Source organism: Blennius ocellaris (genome assembly GCF_963422515.1).
Source record: "Blennius ocellaris genome assembly, chromosome: 12".
Taxonomy (NCBI): Eukaryota; Metazoa; Chordata; class Actinopteri; order Blenniiformes; family Blenniidae; genus Blennius; species Blennius ocellaris.
In genome coordinates, this window is record NC_137661.1 from 19458129 (window position 1) to 19475794 (window position 17666).

Genomic DNA, 17666 nt, shown 5'->3' on the forward strand with positions numbered 1-17666 from the left:
TCCTCTGCCGTGTGAGTTACAGTAACGTTACATCATCTGATGCGACAGTTATAATAATTAGTATTTGTTACAGTAACTTGAGTATTTGTCTCCTGCTCTGACGTGTGTCGCGAGTGAGTGTAAACAGTTTGAGGGGCGCGCGCGCGGCGGGTGCGCGTGTGCGGCTGTTTGTGGGGGGGGGGGGGGGGGGGGGGGCTCGCTCCTCCCACCCCCGGTTCTCTTTTGTTTTTCCCAGACACAGTCTGAACTGCCCCGGCTTGTGTGTTTTTCTCCCGTCCGGCCGCCCCGTCTCCCTCACAGCGGCGGCAGACGACCGAGGATGAGCCCGCGGGGTGTGTTTGAAGCCCGGGGAGACAGTCCAGAGGCGGGACCGCTGTGTGTTTTAAGCCGGGAGAGCTGAGGCGGCGCTGGGCTACTCGGCATTAGCAGCATTAGCATTAGCGGTCGCTGACACAGCTGGACGGGAGCTCTTTAGTCACACATACGAGGAGGGGGAGGAGGGGGGGCATGGAGGCAGGAGGACTCGTCTTCAGGGTTCAGAGCCCCGCTGCTGGACAGTGACGAGGAGCACAGGAGGTGAGTAAATACTCTTTAGCTGTATCGTTCTTTCCTCCAGACGGACGGCTAGCGGCTCGCCGCTGCTACAGACGGCTAACAACACAGCAGCCTGCAGCGTCTGCAGGACAATGGAACCAGACAGGAAACTAAACGACTCTAATGTGTCTGTCTGGGGGTTCACGTCTTTGAAATACACCAAAGAAGAATATATCCTTCCCCCACAAAAAAAAGGGGGGGGATTTTACACAGTCAGTATCATTCTGTTGGTCTGACACAACTCCCAGACAGTTGTCTGGCTGCAACATCTGTGTGCAGCTGTAAACCCAAGTTCACTGGAAAAGTACCTCAGCAAATGTCCATTTAGTGTCACGTGTTTATATTTATTTGCAGAGGTCGTTACAAAGAATATATTATGCAGGGGTATTTTTAAAAATATGACTGTTTTGAAGTTTAGTATTATGTCAGTTATACACCGTTAATACAACCTAAAACTATTAAACACTCAAAACCACATTTTACTATAGCAACTGTTCAAAAATATGTAATTTACAATTTGACTTATTGTATTGATGATTTTCACGACTGGAAAACTAAAAATATAGAGCTTGGAGATTTCTGCTAATGTGTAATAAATAGATAATGCATGGCATCTCCACCAGTAAATGCGCAGTTTCCACTTTATCTTCATTTTTTGAGGCACATCTGTTTTATTGCACTGACATTCACCTCTTTGTCTCGGAAATTCTGCTCCTTTATGCCTCTACAGACCACATGTGCAACACCATCCCTTTGTTTACGTGCACTCTTTGTTGAGAACACAGTAATGAGTGGATTAGCTGTTGTCTTATTTTAGGGGGGCACTCTTTGTTTATCTGGGTCAGGGATTGTGCTTCTTAATCGAAGCCTGATGCTGTATCAGTGTGCAGTCATAACAACACGGAGTAGTTTGCCTCTGAGCTAAATAGGATGACATCTCCTCTCAACTGGGAAACAAAGTTTATTGTACGGGCCGACAGGACTTCATCAGATAAAGGATTTGCCAAATTAAGGTGTGTGCTGTCGGTAAAGAAGAAATTACAAATGTTCATATTACTATAATTGCTTTTTTTGGGTATTTCTATGGCTGTTTTTATCATTTCAAGTTTCTAATTCAACCCATACTTGACTACGTTTTACACCATGTAGTCTACTTTGCCGATTTTAAAATCATAACCTGTTAACTGAGTACGTGCTCACATTGAATCAATATTTAAACACATTTATCTGCATATTTGGAGCCATTAACTTTATTGTTGTTGAACAGGATAGAATATCACCACTTTAGCAGAGCGTTGAATGTTGAAAATTTAGCTGCATTCACGAGTGACTGTAAAATGGAAAACGTCCCACTTCCAGGACTGAATGTTGTGTAAATATGAAACTTCCCACAGTGAGTTTCCTCGTGCTTCCTGAGTCTCTCAACACAATGGCATGTGCTGCTTAAAAAACATTCACTGTGGCACGATTTGAACTAATAGTCAAATTAATTTCTCTGCTCTTTGCAGGCATACATTTATCATCGTAATCGAGAATATATTCTTGCTTTATCTTTCGATGTGTTCACAATAATGTGCTTGTACTTCATGTGTTTGAGGAAATTTGCTTCAGACAAACATTTTATAACAAACGTCAATTGAATCAAATGTCTTCTGTTGAAAATACAAGATATCCGTACTTTGAGTCGTTTCCCAGAAAGGTGCTTTATACTTGAGTACGGTTTTAACAGCAGTATCTTTGTTTTTATTTGAATACAATTTAAACAATGCAATAATAGTCGTACACAAGTACAAATCTTTATTTTCTTTACATTTAGGACAGAATTTTATTGTGTCACATCACACATTGTTGAAATGGGCTTCAAAACTGCTGAAAGTGTCTTTTATTTTGAAAACCCCCAAAACCAGCTCCACTGCTTGGAGGAAGAAGAAGAAAAAAAAATCACTTAATTTGTCCCTGGGGGCAATTTGAAAGACACACAAGCCACTGACAGACTACTTTACACCCTGGAAAAGAAACTTATAGAGAAACTTTTAAATATATGTTTTCCTTCCATTTATTTGTAACGTTCTCTATTCAAGATTTGACCCCAAACATATAATGATCATGTTAAAGTGACTTGTCAACTATCTCAAAGCTTTTGATTGTGATGTGAGGTCTGTGATTTCTTAGTGAGATGCTTTTGAGAAACATGCTTTGTGCTTTCTCTGGAGTATTTCTTACTAGAACTACATCACTAACGATATTCACTGTAGATTATTTGCTTTAATATTACTTAAACTGGTTTACAGTTAAGTACATTTTTAATATAATTTCTCCAACGTGGTGGTGTGTGAGGAAGATAGTTTACAATGTGACAGAAGTCAGTTTAAAATACCCGACAATTTTTCTTGATACAGTCCAACTTTATTACTGCAGCAGCTTTCGTGTAGGTAAATACGATTCAGTTATGCACAGATAAATGCCAAGATAAAACAAAAAAAGTTATTTTTTCAAACATTAAACAGAGGGGGAAAATTAAGGAGAGATTATTAGGATTGAATATCATAAAACTGTATTAAGAATCCCATCTGGCAAGCTCTAAATATGAAATGAGGAAATTAAGACAAGACAATAAACAGGAAATTGTATTTAAAACATTTTTATTTTATTTTTTAATAGTTGTTTTCATGGAAGTGATTATTGCTTTTGCTGATGCAAAGATTCTGAAAACAACACGATATATACTTAATGACCTCATAATGCCTTTAAGCCATTATATATTTACATAGATTGAATTATAAAGTGCTATGAATTGAAAGCCCTGGTCCCTCTGCACGTTGACTCACTCGTTTATAAACCACAGTGGTGAGTAAATGAGCTTATTCTGGCTTGGTTGTACTTCTGTGGTTTAGCAGTGAACAGGCAGACTTTATCCTTCTGACTCATTACCTACCCGTGACCAATGCACAAGAATGTCAGCGGCTTGTTAATTTATTAAAAAAGGATAATAACTGCATTGTTGTTTTGCAATAGAATTTCCTCTATGTGGGTGGAATTAGTCGCCTCGGAGACAGAATATTGAACTTTTTCTGTTCGGTCACGGATCCCTTTATCCAATGAAATGGCTCCATTCTCCTCAGAAATTTCCATTTGGAATCGATCGGGCTGTTGTGCTCGATAGCACTAATTTACAGACAGCAGGACCACTGTGCTACAGGCTGCGGCACATTTAGCCCGAACGTCTCTTATCGTTAGTTGGCGGGTTATCTGAGGGAGACAGCCGTTTATCAGCCCGCTGCACATCACACTCGCTCCGTCAGTGGATTAAACAGCTGCTCTCAGCAAACTGGCCCTCCGCAACGTCGCTTCCTGGTAAAGGACGGAAAGGCCTTCGAGATCATTTCCACTCCCGTCTCCAACCGCGCAAACAAAACGGCACAGGAAACAGACGAAGTGACTGACAATGCAATGACATGAAATGCAAATGAAAGGCAGGATCTCCTCTTAACTCGGTGAAGCTTGCGAATGTGTGTTTGTCATGCTTTGGTGGAGCAAAGTTTCAAAATGTCCTTTTACAAAGCAAGAAACTTTTGTATTTTGGGGGCTGTAAATGTCATCGAATCCTTTAAAAACATTTGATGTTTCTATTATACACTGTCTACACCGAAGTTTCGCAATGTTTATTTGTTAATGTTTAAGTCTAGGAATATTATAAATACAGTAAACTATTGACAGCTGTGTCACTGGAGTGAAACCAGTTCAACATACTTTCTATCCCTGAAAGGGATATTAATTACTCATGTATGTCCCGGCACTTCATAATTCTACTTACATTCGAGCCTCGATATCTTAATGTGTTGGAAACACAAAAAAACACAACCTAATACGTGAACTAATAACAATTTATGTTTGAAATCACACTGAACCAGTACTTTGCGAGTTTTGCACAAATGCTGCAGCAAAGTCGCCCGAACTTCCGGTGGAGTTCTGGAGGAAGTTTTGTAATGTTGTCACAACACACTTGCTCCAGATTCGTATGACAAATCTTCAGATAAAATTGCCAATTCCTTGTACAACTGCGCAGACAGTTGAGCAACAGTCGTGTGAACTCAAGCCAAAATCCGGCACCTCCCATGAGTGAGAGAAGGAATTTATCGATTCTCATGAAGTACATTTTCTATTCTGGTGGAACTTCATCATTTCCAATTGTCTGTTCCTCCATAGAAACCTCATCGGCCTGTCGAAAGCGGAGGGCGTGTCTGCGGGTTCCCGCCTCCCAATTGTCCCTCGCTGTTTTCCATCTGAACGGCGTCCGGAGCGCGGAACCATGACGACAGGCGGGTGTTGCCACCTGCCTGGCTCTCTGTGTGACTGTGCCAGCACCCCCGGTCTGTGGAAGAGCGTGGAGGAAGGCGGCGGCGGCGGCGGCGAGGGGTGCCCGGCGCTCTACGTCACCCAGGTCACGGCCATAGACGGACGGCTGCTGTCGTCGGTGCTCAAGCCCATGAGCGCCCAGAGGTGAGGCTGGGGCAGACCGCCGCCTGTTTTGACCGTCATTCAGAAGTGTCATTCAGAAGCGTGTTTGTCAAGCGGTGGGTCGCTGCCACGTATTCATATTTTTTGATGTTCCTTGTAAAAAATAAATAGCAGTTTCTCCATATTTAAGCACATAAAGACATACTTTCGATGTCTTTCCTTCACATTGCTGTGTTTCGTTTGAAAACACGTGCATGAACATCCCGTTATTCCTCACGGAAACACACACAAAGAACCTCGTGCTTAATGAATCACCCCCGAAAATCTTTTGATTTCTTCTCAGCGATGGACCGATCTGTCGTATTTGTCATGAGGGAGGCAGCGGCGAGGGCCTCCTCTCGCCGTGCGACTGCACGGGCACACTGGGCGCGGTGCACCAGAGCTGCTTGGAGAAGTGGCTGTCGTCTTCCAACACCAGCTACTGCGAGCTGTGCCACACCGAGTTCAGCATCGAGCGTCGGCCGAGGCCCGTCACTGAGGTAACAAAGGTCAATGCTCTTCGCCTCGTCCGCATCAATCTCTCTTCTCGTCCAGCTGTGTGTGTTTGTTTTTTTTTTCTCCCTCTCTTCCTGCTTGCTTGCTCTCTTGTGTGGCGTTGCAGTGTGTCGCCCGGCTTCACCTCCACCGCCTGCTTTTTCCCCCCCCAACAGTGGCTGCGGGACCCCGGCCCCCGCAACGAGAAGAGGACGCTCTTCTGTGACATGGTGTGCTTCCTGTTCATCACACCCCTGGCGGCCATCTCCGGCTGGCTGTGCCTGAGGGGCGCCCAGGACCACCTCCACCTGGGGAGCTGGCTGCAGGCCGTGGGCCTCATCGCCCTCACCATCGCCCTCTTCACCATCTACGTCCTGTGGACCTTGGTATAAAACGTCAAATCTGATCGTGGTGTCGCCGTGGCTGTGGTGAAGAAGTGTGACATAAACCTCTTCCTCCTCCCTCCCTCAGGTGTCGTTTCGCTACCACTGCCAGCTCTACTCCGAGTGGAGGAGGACGAATCAAAAGGTCCGTCTGCTTATGCCGCAAGCCAAGGAGTCTAACTCTTCCCAGCATCCCTTGCTCTCCACCAAACTGTCGAAGAAGTCGGCCAACGAGAGTATAGTATGAGGCCGTGTGGAGATGGTTGCTGGTGACGACGTTGATGCCCGCTGCAGACACTGAAAAGAAGCGCTCCTGGGCTTTTTTTTTTTTTCTTTGCTTTCTTCCATGTCGTTTTTTTCATTACATCATCATCGCGATTTTTTTTTTTTTTTTCCTCCACCGTACATTTTTTTTTTTTATCTGCAGACCGTCTGTGGGTGCAGAAACAAAAACACATTTGACTGGAGTCTGCATCTCCTGACGGCCTCATTTGACATAAAAGGAGCAGCAGAGTGGACGAAGCGGGAGGACGCGTCCACAGAGAGACAAATACAGGTTCATCGTCTGGTGACCTTGAGGGCAAAATACGAGCTGGTCGACTTCATCAAGGCTTGTGGAATGTCAGGAATCTCCTGCTTCATGCGTCTGGCTGCAGATTGCTGAGTGGAGCAGGTATGTAACGAAAAACAACTGCAGTCATGTAGCATGCGGACGTACGTTCATCTAGGAGCGCTTTGAAAACTGTTGCGTGATCACATATGAATCTGCAAATGGACGTTTGGCCAACGTGTGATGAAGCTTTACCGGCAGTCCTGAGTTTCTCTTTTTATCTCCATGAGTTTTGACGTCTCATTCAAGAGCAGACGTCTGCATAACCGTAATAAAGCCAGAGTGTGGCTGTGGACACGGAGCTCCTCACAGGACAATGAAGAGACCTTTAACAACGCGCACAGTCGAGTGTCATTTTCTGGGATTCTTTTGATTTCATTTTGACTATTTTTAAAACCACTCAGAGTAAGTAAATCTTTTACTATTCCTACCAGAGTAGGGAGTTGACAGTGTCCTCACTGAGGTTCTTGTATTACCAGCACTTACAAGTAGGTCTTTATATTTATATAGATGGATTAAAAAAAAAAACCTCCATTGAAATAGCTTTCCCGGGGAGAATTTTTACAAATATGTTTTTGTGACTGGTGCATTAACTGATGTTGCCTGTTTTGGTTTTTTATTCACATTTATTTACACATTTTCCCCCCCATGTGTGAATTTGTGTCCATTCATCAGTTTTAAGAGAATTCAAATTGTTACTGTCTGATAAAAGTTATTGTCTCGGTCAGGGACCTTTAGTGCTGCTGGTGTGCCGTAAACAGTGGACACGTTGATGTTACTGACCATCGTCGCCGCGGCAACACGCACAAACTGCAGAGTCTGTCTGGTCTCCAGACTCCATCCACTTTTGAACGTGGTTTGTTTCTTCGATCCACTCGGGGGGGGGGGGGGGGGGGGGGGCGACGGTTAATTGCTTCTTCACGCACACTGCTGGTGAACTTGACGATGAAAACAAATATCAGCTTCATCACAGTGGCTATAAACTTCAATCTCTGTGACATTTGTCTGTTTGATAGACTTTTAATTTATTGTTGCTATATTTTAAAAACCAAATAATCTTTTTTCGGGACAATCAGTTGGACCCTGCTTTATTTTTTAGGAATTGATTTTCATCCATTTTTGCAGTAAATTGATTCATTTTTTAATTTCCTGAAGACGTATGTATACAGTGCAGATGCATCTTAAAAAAAATCATCCCAAAAGGTTATTTGTTTTCCTCAATTTAATCAAAACTGTGGAACTTCATAAAACTATGCTAAAGATTTTAATCCTTTTTTTTTGTTGTTCTAATGTTTGCTGCAATTTACAGTTTTGCAAAATATAACATGAAATATAAGATATATATTTTGAGGGGAAAAATCAAAGGCCATAATGATCACAATTGAAATGTAAAATAAATGCTTCAAATCACAACATATGAGTGGAGAAACTCATCTTTCCAATGATGATGTATGTTTTGAGATGCACCTGTGTTGTTTATAGAATTGAAAACATGGTTTCATTTATTATGACTCCTCTTTTTAATCCAGGTATTCCTTTTTTATTTCTTTTACAACAAAGGTTTTTTTTTTTTTTTTACATCTGCCTTGGGTGCAATTTTGACCAAATGACAGCAGCCGCACAGAGCAGCTGCTGGGGAGAACAAGGAAACTCCACATAACCTTGTCTTGAGTCTTTGTTAACATGTACAGTTCAGGTGTGCCTCAAAATGACATCACAATTCAAACAGAAGTTGTTTTTTCACCCTCATAATTTATTACACACAAAGAAACGTCCATATAGTCTGGAGTTATTACGCACAAACTGAAACATTTCATTCCATTTTGTATTTTATTCTTTATCATTTTAGCTTGTAGGTCATAAAATCACAAATGGTATATTAAAAAAATGTACGATCATACAGTATTTATTCCTGCTTTATTTAACCAGACACCTCAATTAACACATTTTCTGAGTTTTTATAGAAGGTAAAGACATTTGTTTGGATGCATCCGTAAAGAGGGAATTAAAAACTGTGGAAACAAAAGCACAGTTAACTGGTTGACTGTGTATTTGCTTGTGACGAATTTAAATCCCAAATCAGTTCTTTTCTTTTTTTGCTTTTTGTTAAACATTTTACAATCAGTTCCACACGTTGACCTTGTTTCTTTGCTTTCATCAGTTTTCTCTTTGTAAATACCGACGGCACATCTCTCATTGGCGTCAAGTGGCTAAAACGTTCCGTCATGACCGTTGCACGTTTAACCGACGCTTTACATTTAAACCACATATTTACTTTAGAACAATCGGACCTGAGCAGTGATGTACCTCAACCCCATATCGAGGTCTCGAGATGCAAAGTGGGGCGACTCGCTCTCATCAGGACAATTTGAATATGAGTTAAGAGTTTCTTTAATGTATGTGCTGCGCTGTTTGGTAGCAGAGGTTTGATAGCTCTCTGTGTTGGAGCTGCAGGGAGAAACGCTGACTCAGGATGTTTTGCTCGGGAGACTTGACAGAGCAGCCTTACCGGGACACCACCACCCCCCCCGGAATGCCGTCGTCTGTCTCTGGCCTCCTGTTTACACACTGTGGTTCCTATAAGTCCTGTAGGGCTGCCCTACATACTGCCCCAGTTCATCATTTGCTTGTTTTTAACCGATCGCAGGACAAAGGATTACATCCTGCGAACGCTGCCATGCAGCTGACGGCTCATCTGCTTTACGGGCTTATGAGTCATTTGATCATCTGCGTGTTTACTGTTTGTCATACGTCAGCCTTTAACTCCAGGAAGTACTGCGATCACAAGTTGGGAGATTAATATTTGTGTCCTGGGCCGTGGTCGACTCTACATTAGTGCTACGAAACATAAAAAAAAAAAAAAACAAACTTTCTCCCCAAAGAACTTTTTTTTTTTGTTTGTTTAAATCCACTGGCAGAGATTTTAAATAATTGTTTTATTTGTCGTTTTCTAAATTAACATTTATCCGCCTCTTATATTGTCCTTTTAACATGTTTGTGATCTTTAAATTCTTCCGTCTGTCGTCACAGGACCACATGTACGTCGATCTGTGTCGTTTGTAATTTATGTTGCTACTCTTCCGTATTCACACGTTTTGAGTACGACGGTGTTTATGGCGTGCTGTGGAAAAAAACAAAAACAAAAAGAAAAGATGTCCTCATCAGAAGTCCTGGTGCCTGCAATCAGCCAAGTATTGTTTGCAAAGCAAATAAAAGAATATAATCATGAGTTGTGAGAGTTGCTTTGTCTGGGATTCCCCTCCAGCGCCGGGCGGGGTTCGGCTCCTTCGGTTTACACATCTTAGAGAAAGCCGAGAACAGAAATCGCAGTAATAAGAAGGATTGGAGTGAGGATCTGACTATTTTGGGGGCCTAAAGGATCAGAGGTTGGAAAGCCTCTGCTCTCCCTCCATGTGTTTGATATGGCTGCTTACAGATCATCCTCTTAGTCCAAATGTTATTACTTTGAGCATGTTTTCGTTCATCAACTCACTAATCCCAATGAAAAACAAACCTTTATTATTATTTTTTTCCTCTAAGGTTTCTCCTGGACAGAGTATCCTCATCTGGTCCTTTGAATTCTGCATAAGCAGCTTAGTTAGTGGGAAAAAAAACACACACAAGTTCAAAATATCCCCTATGCTGTCTATGCAAATAACATCTAGTGTCCAAGAAAGAAAAGTGTCAACATGTTTCATTTAGTAATTCGGGGTGATTTAAATCTAAGCTGACTGCTTCGTAATCTTCAAGGATGATTATGTTGGGAGTCTTTCTATGTGAACACAAAAGGTGGGATTTTACATTCAGCTTAATCAATAACAATAATAAAACAAGAAGCAGCTCATGTTTTCCTTCAAACCAACGTACGAGACATTACTACGGAAGCGTATTGCATTCACGTAAATAAATAAAAATACTCTTGTTTTTCTGAATAAATGACATAATTATCTCATAACACCATCAGCAAACCAAATGGATGTGTAAAAAAAAAAAGCCAAAGTCACTCTAACCAGACTCATCAAACAAAGCTTACCACAAATATTACTTGAACGTTGATAATCTATTACTTCCCCCCTTGGCCGGGGGTACCAGTTCCGTCTGTTACACTTAAGATATATTCAGAATGCTGTAAGGACAAAATAATGTATTTAGCTTTTGAAATCATTGCATCATGTCAATAAATTATATGTATATATCCAACGTCTGACAGGAAATGTGGAATTTATTTGGAGCCGAAAGACAAAGTGAAGCATCCGACAGTGGAGGGATGAACAACCTCTACAGTACTTGAGTAAATGTTCAAACAATCAAAAAAATCCCATTGCAAAAAAAAAAAAGGTAGAGACATGAAAACAGTCAACAAACCAGTTCAGTCAAGAGTTTTATTGTAAATTATTACAGTTATTCAACCGAGAGTAAAACAATGACAAACCTAAGCCAAATCTTCAATAAATACATAATGAGGATATTTTTGGCATGAAATCGTAGCTGACGTAAGAGAGGAGCAAGAACCACAGTGTCAAAACTCATAATACTGCTTCACCGGGCCGGAGTGTCTCGTCTGTGGTTTAGTTACACAGCGCCCTCTAGTGGTGGCTGCTGAAATGTATTTCACTACCCTCCCTGTGCAAGACAGCGTAATGTTGGGGAGGTTTATTTTTTTTTAGAACTCGGTGGGCAGAGAATCCCGGGTCCTTCACACCGACTCCACTGGTCGAACGACATAAAGGCTTGTGGAGGTTTTTTGTTTTTTTTTCTTTTCATGGCAGCGAGAGCAGAGTGACTTCAAATGTACTATATAAAACAGAAAGGTAGAAAAACAAAAAGAGGGGGGGGGGGGGTGCAGTGATGAGGGAGTTGGGCGTGAGCAGAGCTACAGAGGGGAAAGTGCACGGCTGATGTGATGGCGAGGTGAAGGCGGAGCGGAGGACGAGCGCCGTCACAGACTCTGGCAGCACTGCAGTTTGTTGCCCTTCTGCCCGTCGGTGGTTGGAGGGACGCTGATGTCCACCACGTTGTTGCCCGGAGACTCGTCGTGTGCAGATCTGTCCGCTATCTGCTTCTGTGAGACGATGCGGTAGATTTCTGAGGAGGGAGAACGAGAAAAGAAAAAGAAAAAAGAAAAAAAGAGTGAAGACCTTCATACATCTCAACTGGGGCAGATTTGTTGAAGACTTTTTCAATACTTTTTTTTTTGTAACATTTTAAAGTTAAGATAAATAAACATTGTTTTGGAAATTGTGAAATGGGTCAAAGTGACAGAATATTTAATATTTTATGCTAAAAAAAAAAAAAAAAAATCCTAAAACCCCTAAATGTAATATTTGTATGTATATATAGAAATATTCCTCTTAAAAATGTTAATTAAAATAGCACAAAAGGTAAGTCATTTTGTTTTAGGTAGATTATTTATTGGACATCATTCCACTGTTGACAAGCTTCTGTATTTTTCTTTTAAATCTTTCTACATTTTTAACATGCATTTGTTGGATGAGCAGCAGTGTGTTATCTCCACTTAATCCCAAATATTTCCTCTGCTCTTGACTCCGCCTTGATGTTGTGAATTCTGCCTCACAATGAAAAACGTCCCCGTTTCAAATCCAGGATCAGGATCCGTTCTGTGTGGAGGTTTGCATGTTTGCTTTGTCTGGAAAACTGCTGTGAATGAGACCGTCTGTCTCTGTGTTTGTCCTGTGACGTTTAAAGAATTGAGGGATTTATGTTTATTCTATGTTTCATTTGATCCAACATTCAAAAGAGATGACTTTTGTGCACAAAATCACTAGAAGGAGCTCAGCTACAGTTTGAAAATCAAGGAGCGAATAAATGACACATTATGTCTTTGCCAAATTAGAGAAAAAAAAGTTAAGACAGTGTTTGAAGTATCAATATAAATGGAAATTGCTAACGAGGCCCCATCATACAGAAAGCTCAAGGCTTAAACGACGGTGATGTAAAAACACAACAAAACAGGTTTCAAGCCTCGTGACATTTCCTTCACTAGCTTTTCTTTCAGGGATCCAGTCACAGCGGCCATCTTTTACTTCGAGTGCAGAAGAAGAGCTGACTGAACCTTCAACCTGCCGGTTCCCAGTTCAAGTCGCTCGATATTATAACACAGACCTCGTCGACATTTCTCTCTCGTGAAAAACAGAGCTAAAGGTTTCCTGAAAACAAATCCCCACGCTGGGAGCTGCATTCCCCCCCCCCCCCCCCCCCCCCCACCTGATAAAATGTTCTTGAACGCCTCCTCAACATTCGTGGAGTCCAGCGCCGACGTCTCAATGAACGAGAGCGTGTTCTTCTCTGGCGTGGGCAGGAGAACATACGAGTCAGTGTTCAGGCACGTCACGTCGACCCGACGAACAAAAAGCGGAGCGCGACTCACCTGAGAACGCCCGGGCCTCGTCGGTGGGCACGGCTCTGAGGTGGCGGAGGTCGCTCTTGTTCCCCACCAGCATGATGACGATGTTGTTGTCGGCGTGGTCCCTCAGCTCCTTCAGCCAGCGCTCCACGTTCTCGTACGTCAGGTGCTTGGCAATGTCGTACACCAGGAGAGCGCCGACCGCGCCGCGGTAATACCTGAGCGCCGCAAAAGCACATTTTGCCAATGAGACTTTTGAATTTTCTCATCGAGATAAAATGTTGAAGCTTTAAGTGAATTTGACAGATTGTTTATTGGAAAAATCCTGTTTATGGAGCAAAATGATGACACCATGAGTTAAACTACGAGTTTCCTTAAACATGCTTGCTTTGTGTTGTAACACTCTGAAATATATAACCTGAGAAGTTCACAGGGAGTCTTTACGGGAGAATTTGAACATTTAAAACGACGCTTCAGACTCACGCGGAGGTGATCGCTCTGTAGCGCTCCTGCCCGGCCGTGTCCCAGATCTGAGCCTTTATCGTCTTGCCGTCCACCTGGATGCTGCGGGTGGCGAACTCCACGCCGATGGTGCTCTTGCTCTCCAGGTTGAACTCGTTCCTCGTGAAGCGGGACAGCAGGTTACTCTTACCCACGCCGGAGTCGCCGATGAGAACGACTGGGAAGAAAAAGCAGGAAAGGTGACACTCAGGACGCTTACAAGACGGGGAAACGCTCGCCGTCGCATTCCGGCGGTTACTGTGTGACCGGGAGACGCGTCGCGCCTGACTGAAGGTTAATGTAAAGCGACATGGACGACTGTGAGCCGCTCACGTTAATACTTGGGAGTCCTGGCTGCTCTCGGGCCAAAGCGAAAGTGCTGACAAGCCGTTTCCTATCTGCACAAGAGGAATCCTGATCAGAGTTCGCCCCGGTGGGACTCGGGGCAGGAAGGAGCTGCCAATACGCTGCTGTCTGGGAATCTGACTCAACAGTTTCTCAAGGCCTCCGTTCCTGTGACGCTGGTACGAATCATCGCTATCTCGATCCGTGGCAGTCACACTGGCCCAGACCGTGAATCCGTACCAGATTAAAAGATGTTTACTTTACAGTGAGCTCTTCCAAGTGGTGCAAAAACAAATCTTTAAGGACGTGCAAAAGATTTTTAAAAAAACATATATATAAAGTGACCAATTCCTCTGATGTCAAATTACATCTTAAAGAGAGTAGATTTAAAGTCTGGGAATAAAAACATTGCATAACTATAGTGAAGCTGTAATTTGGTGCTTTGAAAAAAAAAAAATGTGACAACAACCAGCTGAGGACCCTGAACTCCTGTCATGTGATCAGAGACTCGGTGATCCTCTCAGGTCAGGTTTGATGCAGAAACTCCCAAACAAAAAGTACTTCCACAGAGAGTTTCCTCTTTTTTTCTTCTCTCACCTACACACAGTTTCCTCCCTCAGGTTTACTCAGCCCCACCACAAAGGGAACTCATCGTATCAATCGCATTAACCTGATTTCATAATAGAAAAAAGAAAAAAAAACTGCCCCCTGAGTAGATGTCAAGACTTTATAAGTGACCACTTCTAATAATTCCCACTTTATTCAGAACTCCCATCTGATCCACGAGCTGCTAGCTCTGGTCCATCTCCACACACAACGCCCTACTTTCTCAAAACATCTGTGAACAAGACTAAAACTTGCGCCGTGGACTCGCAGTTAAAGTGGGGTTGACTACACAAGGTGAGTGAAAGGAGGGGAGGGCGGCTGCGGCTCCACACACCAGCACCCCCCGACTAGCCGCAGCTAGCCGCCACCGCCGCCAGCTGATGTTACGCCGCAGCTAGCAGGCTAACTCCGGCGGAGGCAGACACTCCGCCCCGCTCCGCTCCGCCGCCCCGGCGCCGTGCCGCTCCTCCGCTCACCTTTGAACAAGAAGTCGTACTCGTCGTCTCTGTTCCCCATGGCCTCGCGCGGTCACCTCCTGCCCAGAGATCGCAAGTGACGAGAGGAAATGTGTCCCTGCCCTGCGGACCAGGGTGGTGGTTGAGCCAAGATGACAGGAGACAATGCGCACATTGCGCAGGAGGAGCGCGCGACCACGTGACTTTGTTGCGTGCGCGTGCGTGTGAGTCCAAGACCACTTTTGTACTTTGGATTTCACAACACATGTGCTGGTGTATCACTGCTTTTTGAATGTTTAACGTTAGTAGTTTCTTCAAAATTCAGTTATTCTTGGTTATTATTTACAGCGGCCTTTGTTCACATTGACAATATGTTGCTGGGAGTTAATTGTTTCTTACCTGTATACACTGATCAATATCCATCCATCCATCCATCCATGCATCCATCCATCCATCCATCATTCATACCAGCTTACTATGGGTGAGGGGGAGAGACAACCACACCCTCACATTCACATCAAGGGTTCCAGTTTTGGGCCACGAATTAAATAATAATAATGCATTGGTTTTATATCACACTTTTCTGGACACTCAAAAACACTTTACATCGCTTTATTCATTCACTTCATACTACTACTACTACTTCATACAATATGGTGGTAAACTACATATCTAGCTACATATCTGCCATTTTGCACCATCAGCCTGTCCGACCACCTCCAACCACTCACACTGCATTCACATAGGCAGTTTGGGGTTCAGTACCTTGCCCAAGGACACTTCAGCATGTCGAGATGGGAATCGAACCTGCAACGGTCCGATTGATATTGATAAATATTTTACCGTCTAGTATTAAATTTGTTTTTATTGGTGAATATTTCTGTGCTACTATATACTATGTAATGTGTATGAATTAGTGAATATGTTTGGGATATTTTATCATATTTAATCAGTGTATATTGATAAATATGTTGATGTAATTGGGATTTTTTTGATTGATTGAAGGCAGGACATTATCCCAGTCCATCACAGGAGCAACAGAGGCAGACAAACACGTTCACACCAATTTTAGAGTCACTAACCTGTTATGTATGATTTTGGAATGTAGGAGGAAAGTAGAGTACCTGGAGAAAACATGCAAAGTGCTCTACTTGAATCCACTAATATCTATCTATCTATCTATCTATCTATCTATCTATCTATCTATCTATCTATCTACTGATTCACATTCACACACAGGTGATACAGACAAAAGAGGCGTTGCACCAGGAAGAAGACAGGAACGGGCAATTTCTTTTATTAAAACAATAAATGTTTTTAACCTTTTACTATCCAGAAATGGCGAAACACTTAATGACTGTGTCAAATTGCAAAGACATATCTACCCAACACAAAAAATCCAGAACAAGAAGAATACAAAATTTACTGTTCAGATTCCTAAATGGATCTGAAATAATACAGTTCCACTGTCTTTTTCAGGCTCTTATTTATTTGTACATTTTTTTAACACAGTTTCACACTGCCCCACCCACACCCACACCACCACCACCACTACCCACTCACATACACACACAATTAGAGCTGTCCGTGGTGCTGAATCCAAATTAATTTCTGCAGATACATAATTGGGTTGTTTTTGCCCTTTTTGATGACTGTATTAAAGATATGTTCATGCAGAGGCAGACTGTCTTCAGTGACGCTGGAAAGATGGAATGTTAAGTGTTCACTATTTCCACATTTATACAACCGCTGCTGCAATTGGAAATTGATAACACCCCCCCCCCCCCCCCCACAAACAACTCGGTTAAGCGACATTTCTAATGTCTGAATATTATTTTGAAGATACTTCTTCATTTTTTTACTGGCAGAGATGAAAAGGACAGTGACATCTACTGTCACATTGCTTAAGTTGTGCTCAATTACAAGAAGAAAAACAAGTCTTTGAACACAAGTATTGAAGTCTCCATTGTTCTGTTTTTCAACAACATCCATTCATTGTCAGTACCTGTAATTACATGTATTTTACCTGTATCTATTTTTACAGGGCATTTCTCAGATCATTAGACCCACACCCAAACGCTCAAGCTGCACCTTTTGACTCACACCCAGGAGCACGTTTAGGCTGAAAGGTGGATTCCCTGATCCTTTTTATATCACGAGACATAATTATCACAGCTGTTGGGATCCACGGACGTTGAAAAGGATTAAAAAAGAGAAAACGTGGATTAAAAGTGTTTATATGTTCTGTTTTTATATAACACAAATCCAACCCTAACTAAACAAATTCAGCAATTCAAACATGTTTCTGTTTTGTTTTTGTTTTTTTACATATGAATGGTTGACTAATAGAGCGAATATAACACATGACTTCTTCTCCAAATTTGAATGGAAAAAAATCCTGCTGGTAAAAAGCCTATTCCGTGGAATCCAGATCTCAGATACCCAGTAGTCTTTTCTGATTTTAAAAGTAGTAAATCAAATATCACGGTGGAAAGTATCTTTAAAAATACAAAGAAATGACCTGCCAAACAGCTCGCTCCACTAATGAGTTACTTAAATACTAACAGCAATGTGAGCTCGAGTGACTAATGACTCAAAGGTTGTGAACTTTTATCAACTGATCAGAGGATAAAACAGGTTCTACAACAACCACACTGCAGCTATGACCCAAATGATGTCATTATGTTGTGAATTATTTGAATTAATGCCATAAAAATGCTCATGAAGCTGAACTGTATAGTCATAATACATAAGGAAAGTTGATATTTTTTGGTGTTGTTTATAGGCATTATTCTTGCAGTTTGAAGGAAAGCGGT

The 17666-nt window shown here is 42.4% G+C and overlaps 2 protein-coding genes across 5 annotated transcripts; one reads left to right on the top strand and one right to left on the bottom strand.

The window, feature by feature from the left end:
• The first annotated feature begins 482 nt into the window (after positions 1-482).
• On the top strand, positions 483-7384 carry marchf2 (membrane-associated ring finger (C3HC4) 2). 2 transcript variants are annotated; one of them, XM_080506394.1, is made up of 5 exons: positions 483-576; positions 4801-5094; positions 5396-5591; positions 5763-5972; positions 6058-7384. In XM_080506394.1, the coding sequence occupies exons 2-5, from the start codon at positions 4904-4906 to the stop codon at positions 6214-6216; spliced, it is 756 nt and encodes a 251-aa protein (XP_080362520.1). In that variant the 5' UTR covers positions 483-576; positions 4801-4903; the 3' UTR covers positions 6217-7384. The 2 variants fall into 2 exon arrangements, with proteins under 2 accessions (XP_080362520.1, XP_080362521.1); XM_080506395.1 differs by having other exon boundaries at positions 5796-5972.
• Positions 7385-10947: 3563 nt separating this feature from the next.
• Positions 10948-15012, bottom strand: LOC308137924 (ras-related protein Rab-11B-like). 3 transcript variants are annotated; one of them, XM_080506826.1, is made up of 5 exons: positions 14872-15012; positions 13427-13622; positions 12968-13161; positions 12805-12885; positions 10948-11664 (listed from the first exon to the last, which is right to left on the bottom strand). In XM_080506826.1, the coding sequence occupies exons 1-5, from the start codon at positions 14909-14911 to the stop codon at positions 11519-11521; spliced, it is 657 nt and encodes a 218-aa protein (XP_080362952.1). In that variant the 5' UTR covers positions 14912-15012; the 3' UTR covers positions 10948-11518. The 3 variants fall into 3 exon arrangements, 2 of the variants coding, with proteins under 2 accessions (XP_080362952.1, XP_080362953.1); XR_013936867.1 differs by having other exon boundaries at positions 11528-11664; positions 12805-12880; XM_080506827.1 differs by lacking the exon at positions 12805-12885.
• Between the last annotated feature and the right edge of the window lie 2654 nt (positions 15013-17666).

Excerpts from the sequence above, each read along its gene's own strand:
- marchf2 (XM_080506394.1), top strand. The coding sequence starts at position 4,904 with ATGACGACAGGCGGGTGTTGCCACCTGCCTGGCTCTCTGTGTGACTGT. Across the intron at positions 5,095-5,395 it reads AAGCCCATGAGCGCCCAGAG|CGATGGACCGATCTGTCGTA; the intron begins GTGAGGCTGGGG and ends ATTTCTTCTCAG. Across the intron at positions 5,592-5,762 it reads GGCCGAGGCCCGTCACTGAG|TGGCTGCGGGACCCCGGCCC; the intron begins GTAACAAAGGTC and ends CCCCCCCAACAG.
- LOC308137924 (XM_080506826.1), bottom strand. The coding sequence starts at position 14,911 with ATGGGGAACAGAGACGACGAGTACGACTTCTTGTTCAAAG. Across the intron at positions 13,623-14,871 it reads GTACGACTTCTTGTTCAAAG|TCGTTCTCATCGGCGACTCC; the intron begins GTGAGCGGAGGA and ends TTTTCTTCCCAG. Across the intron at positions 12,886-12,967 it reads CGAGGCCCGGGCGTTCTCAG|AGAAGAACACGCTCTCGTTC; the intron begins GTGAGTCGCGCT and ends TGCCCACGCCAG.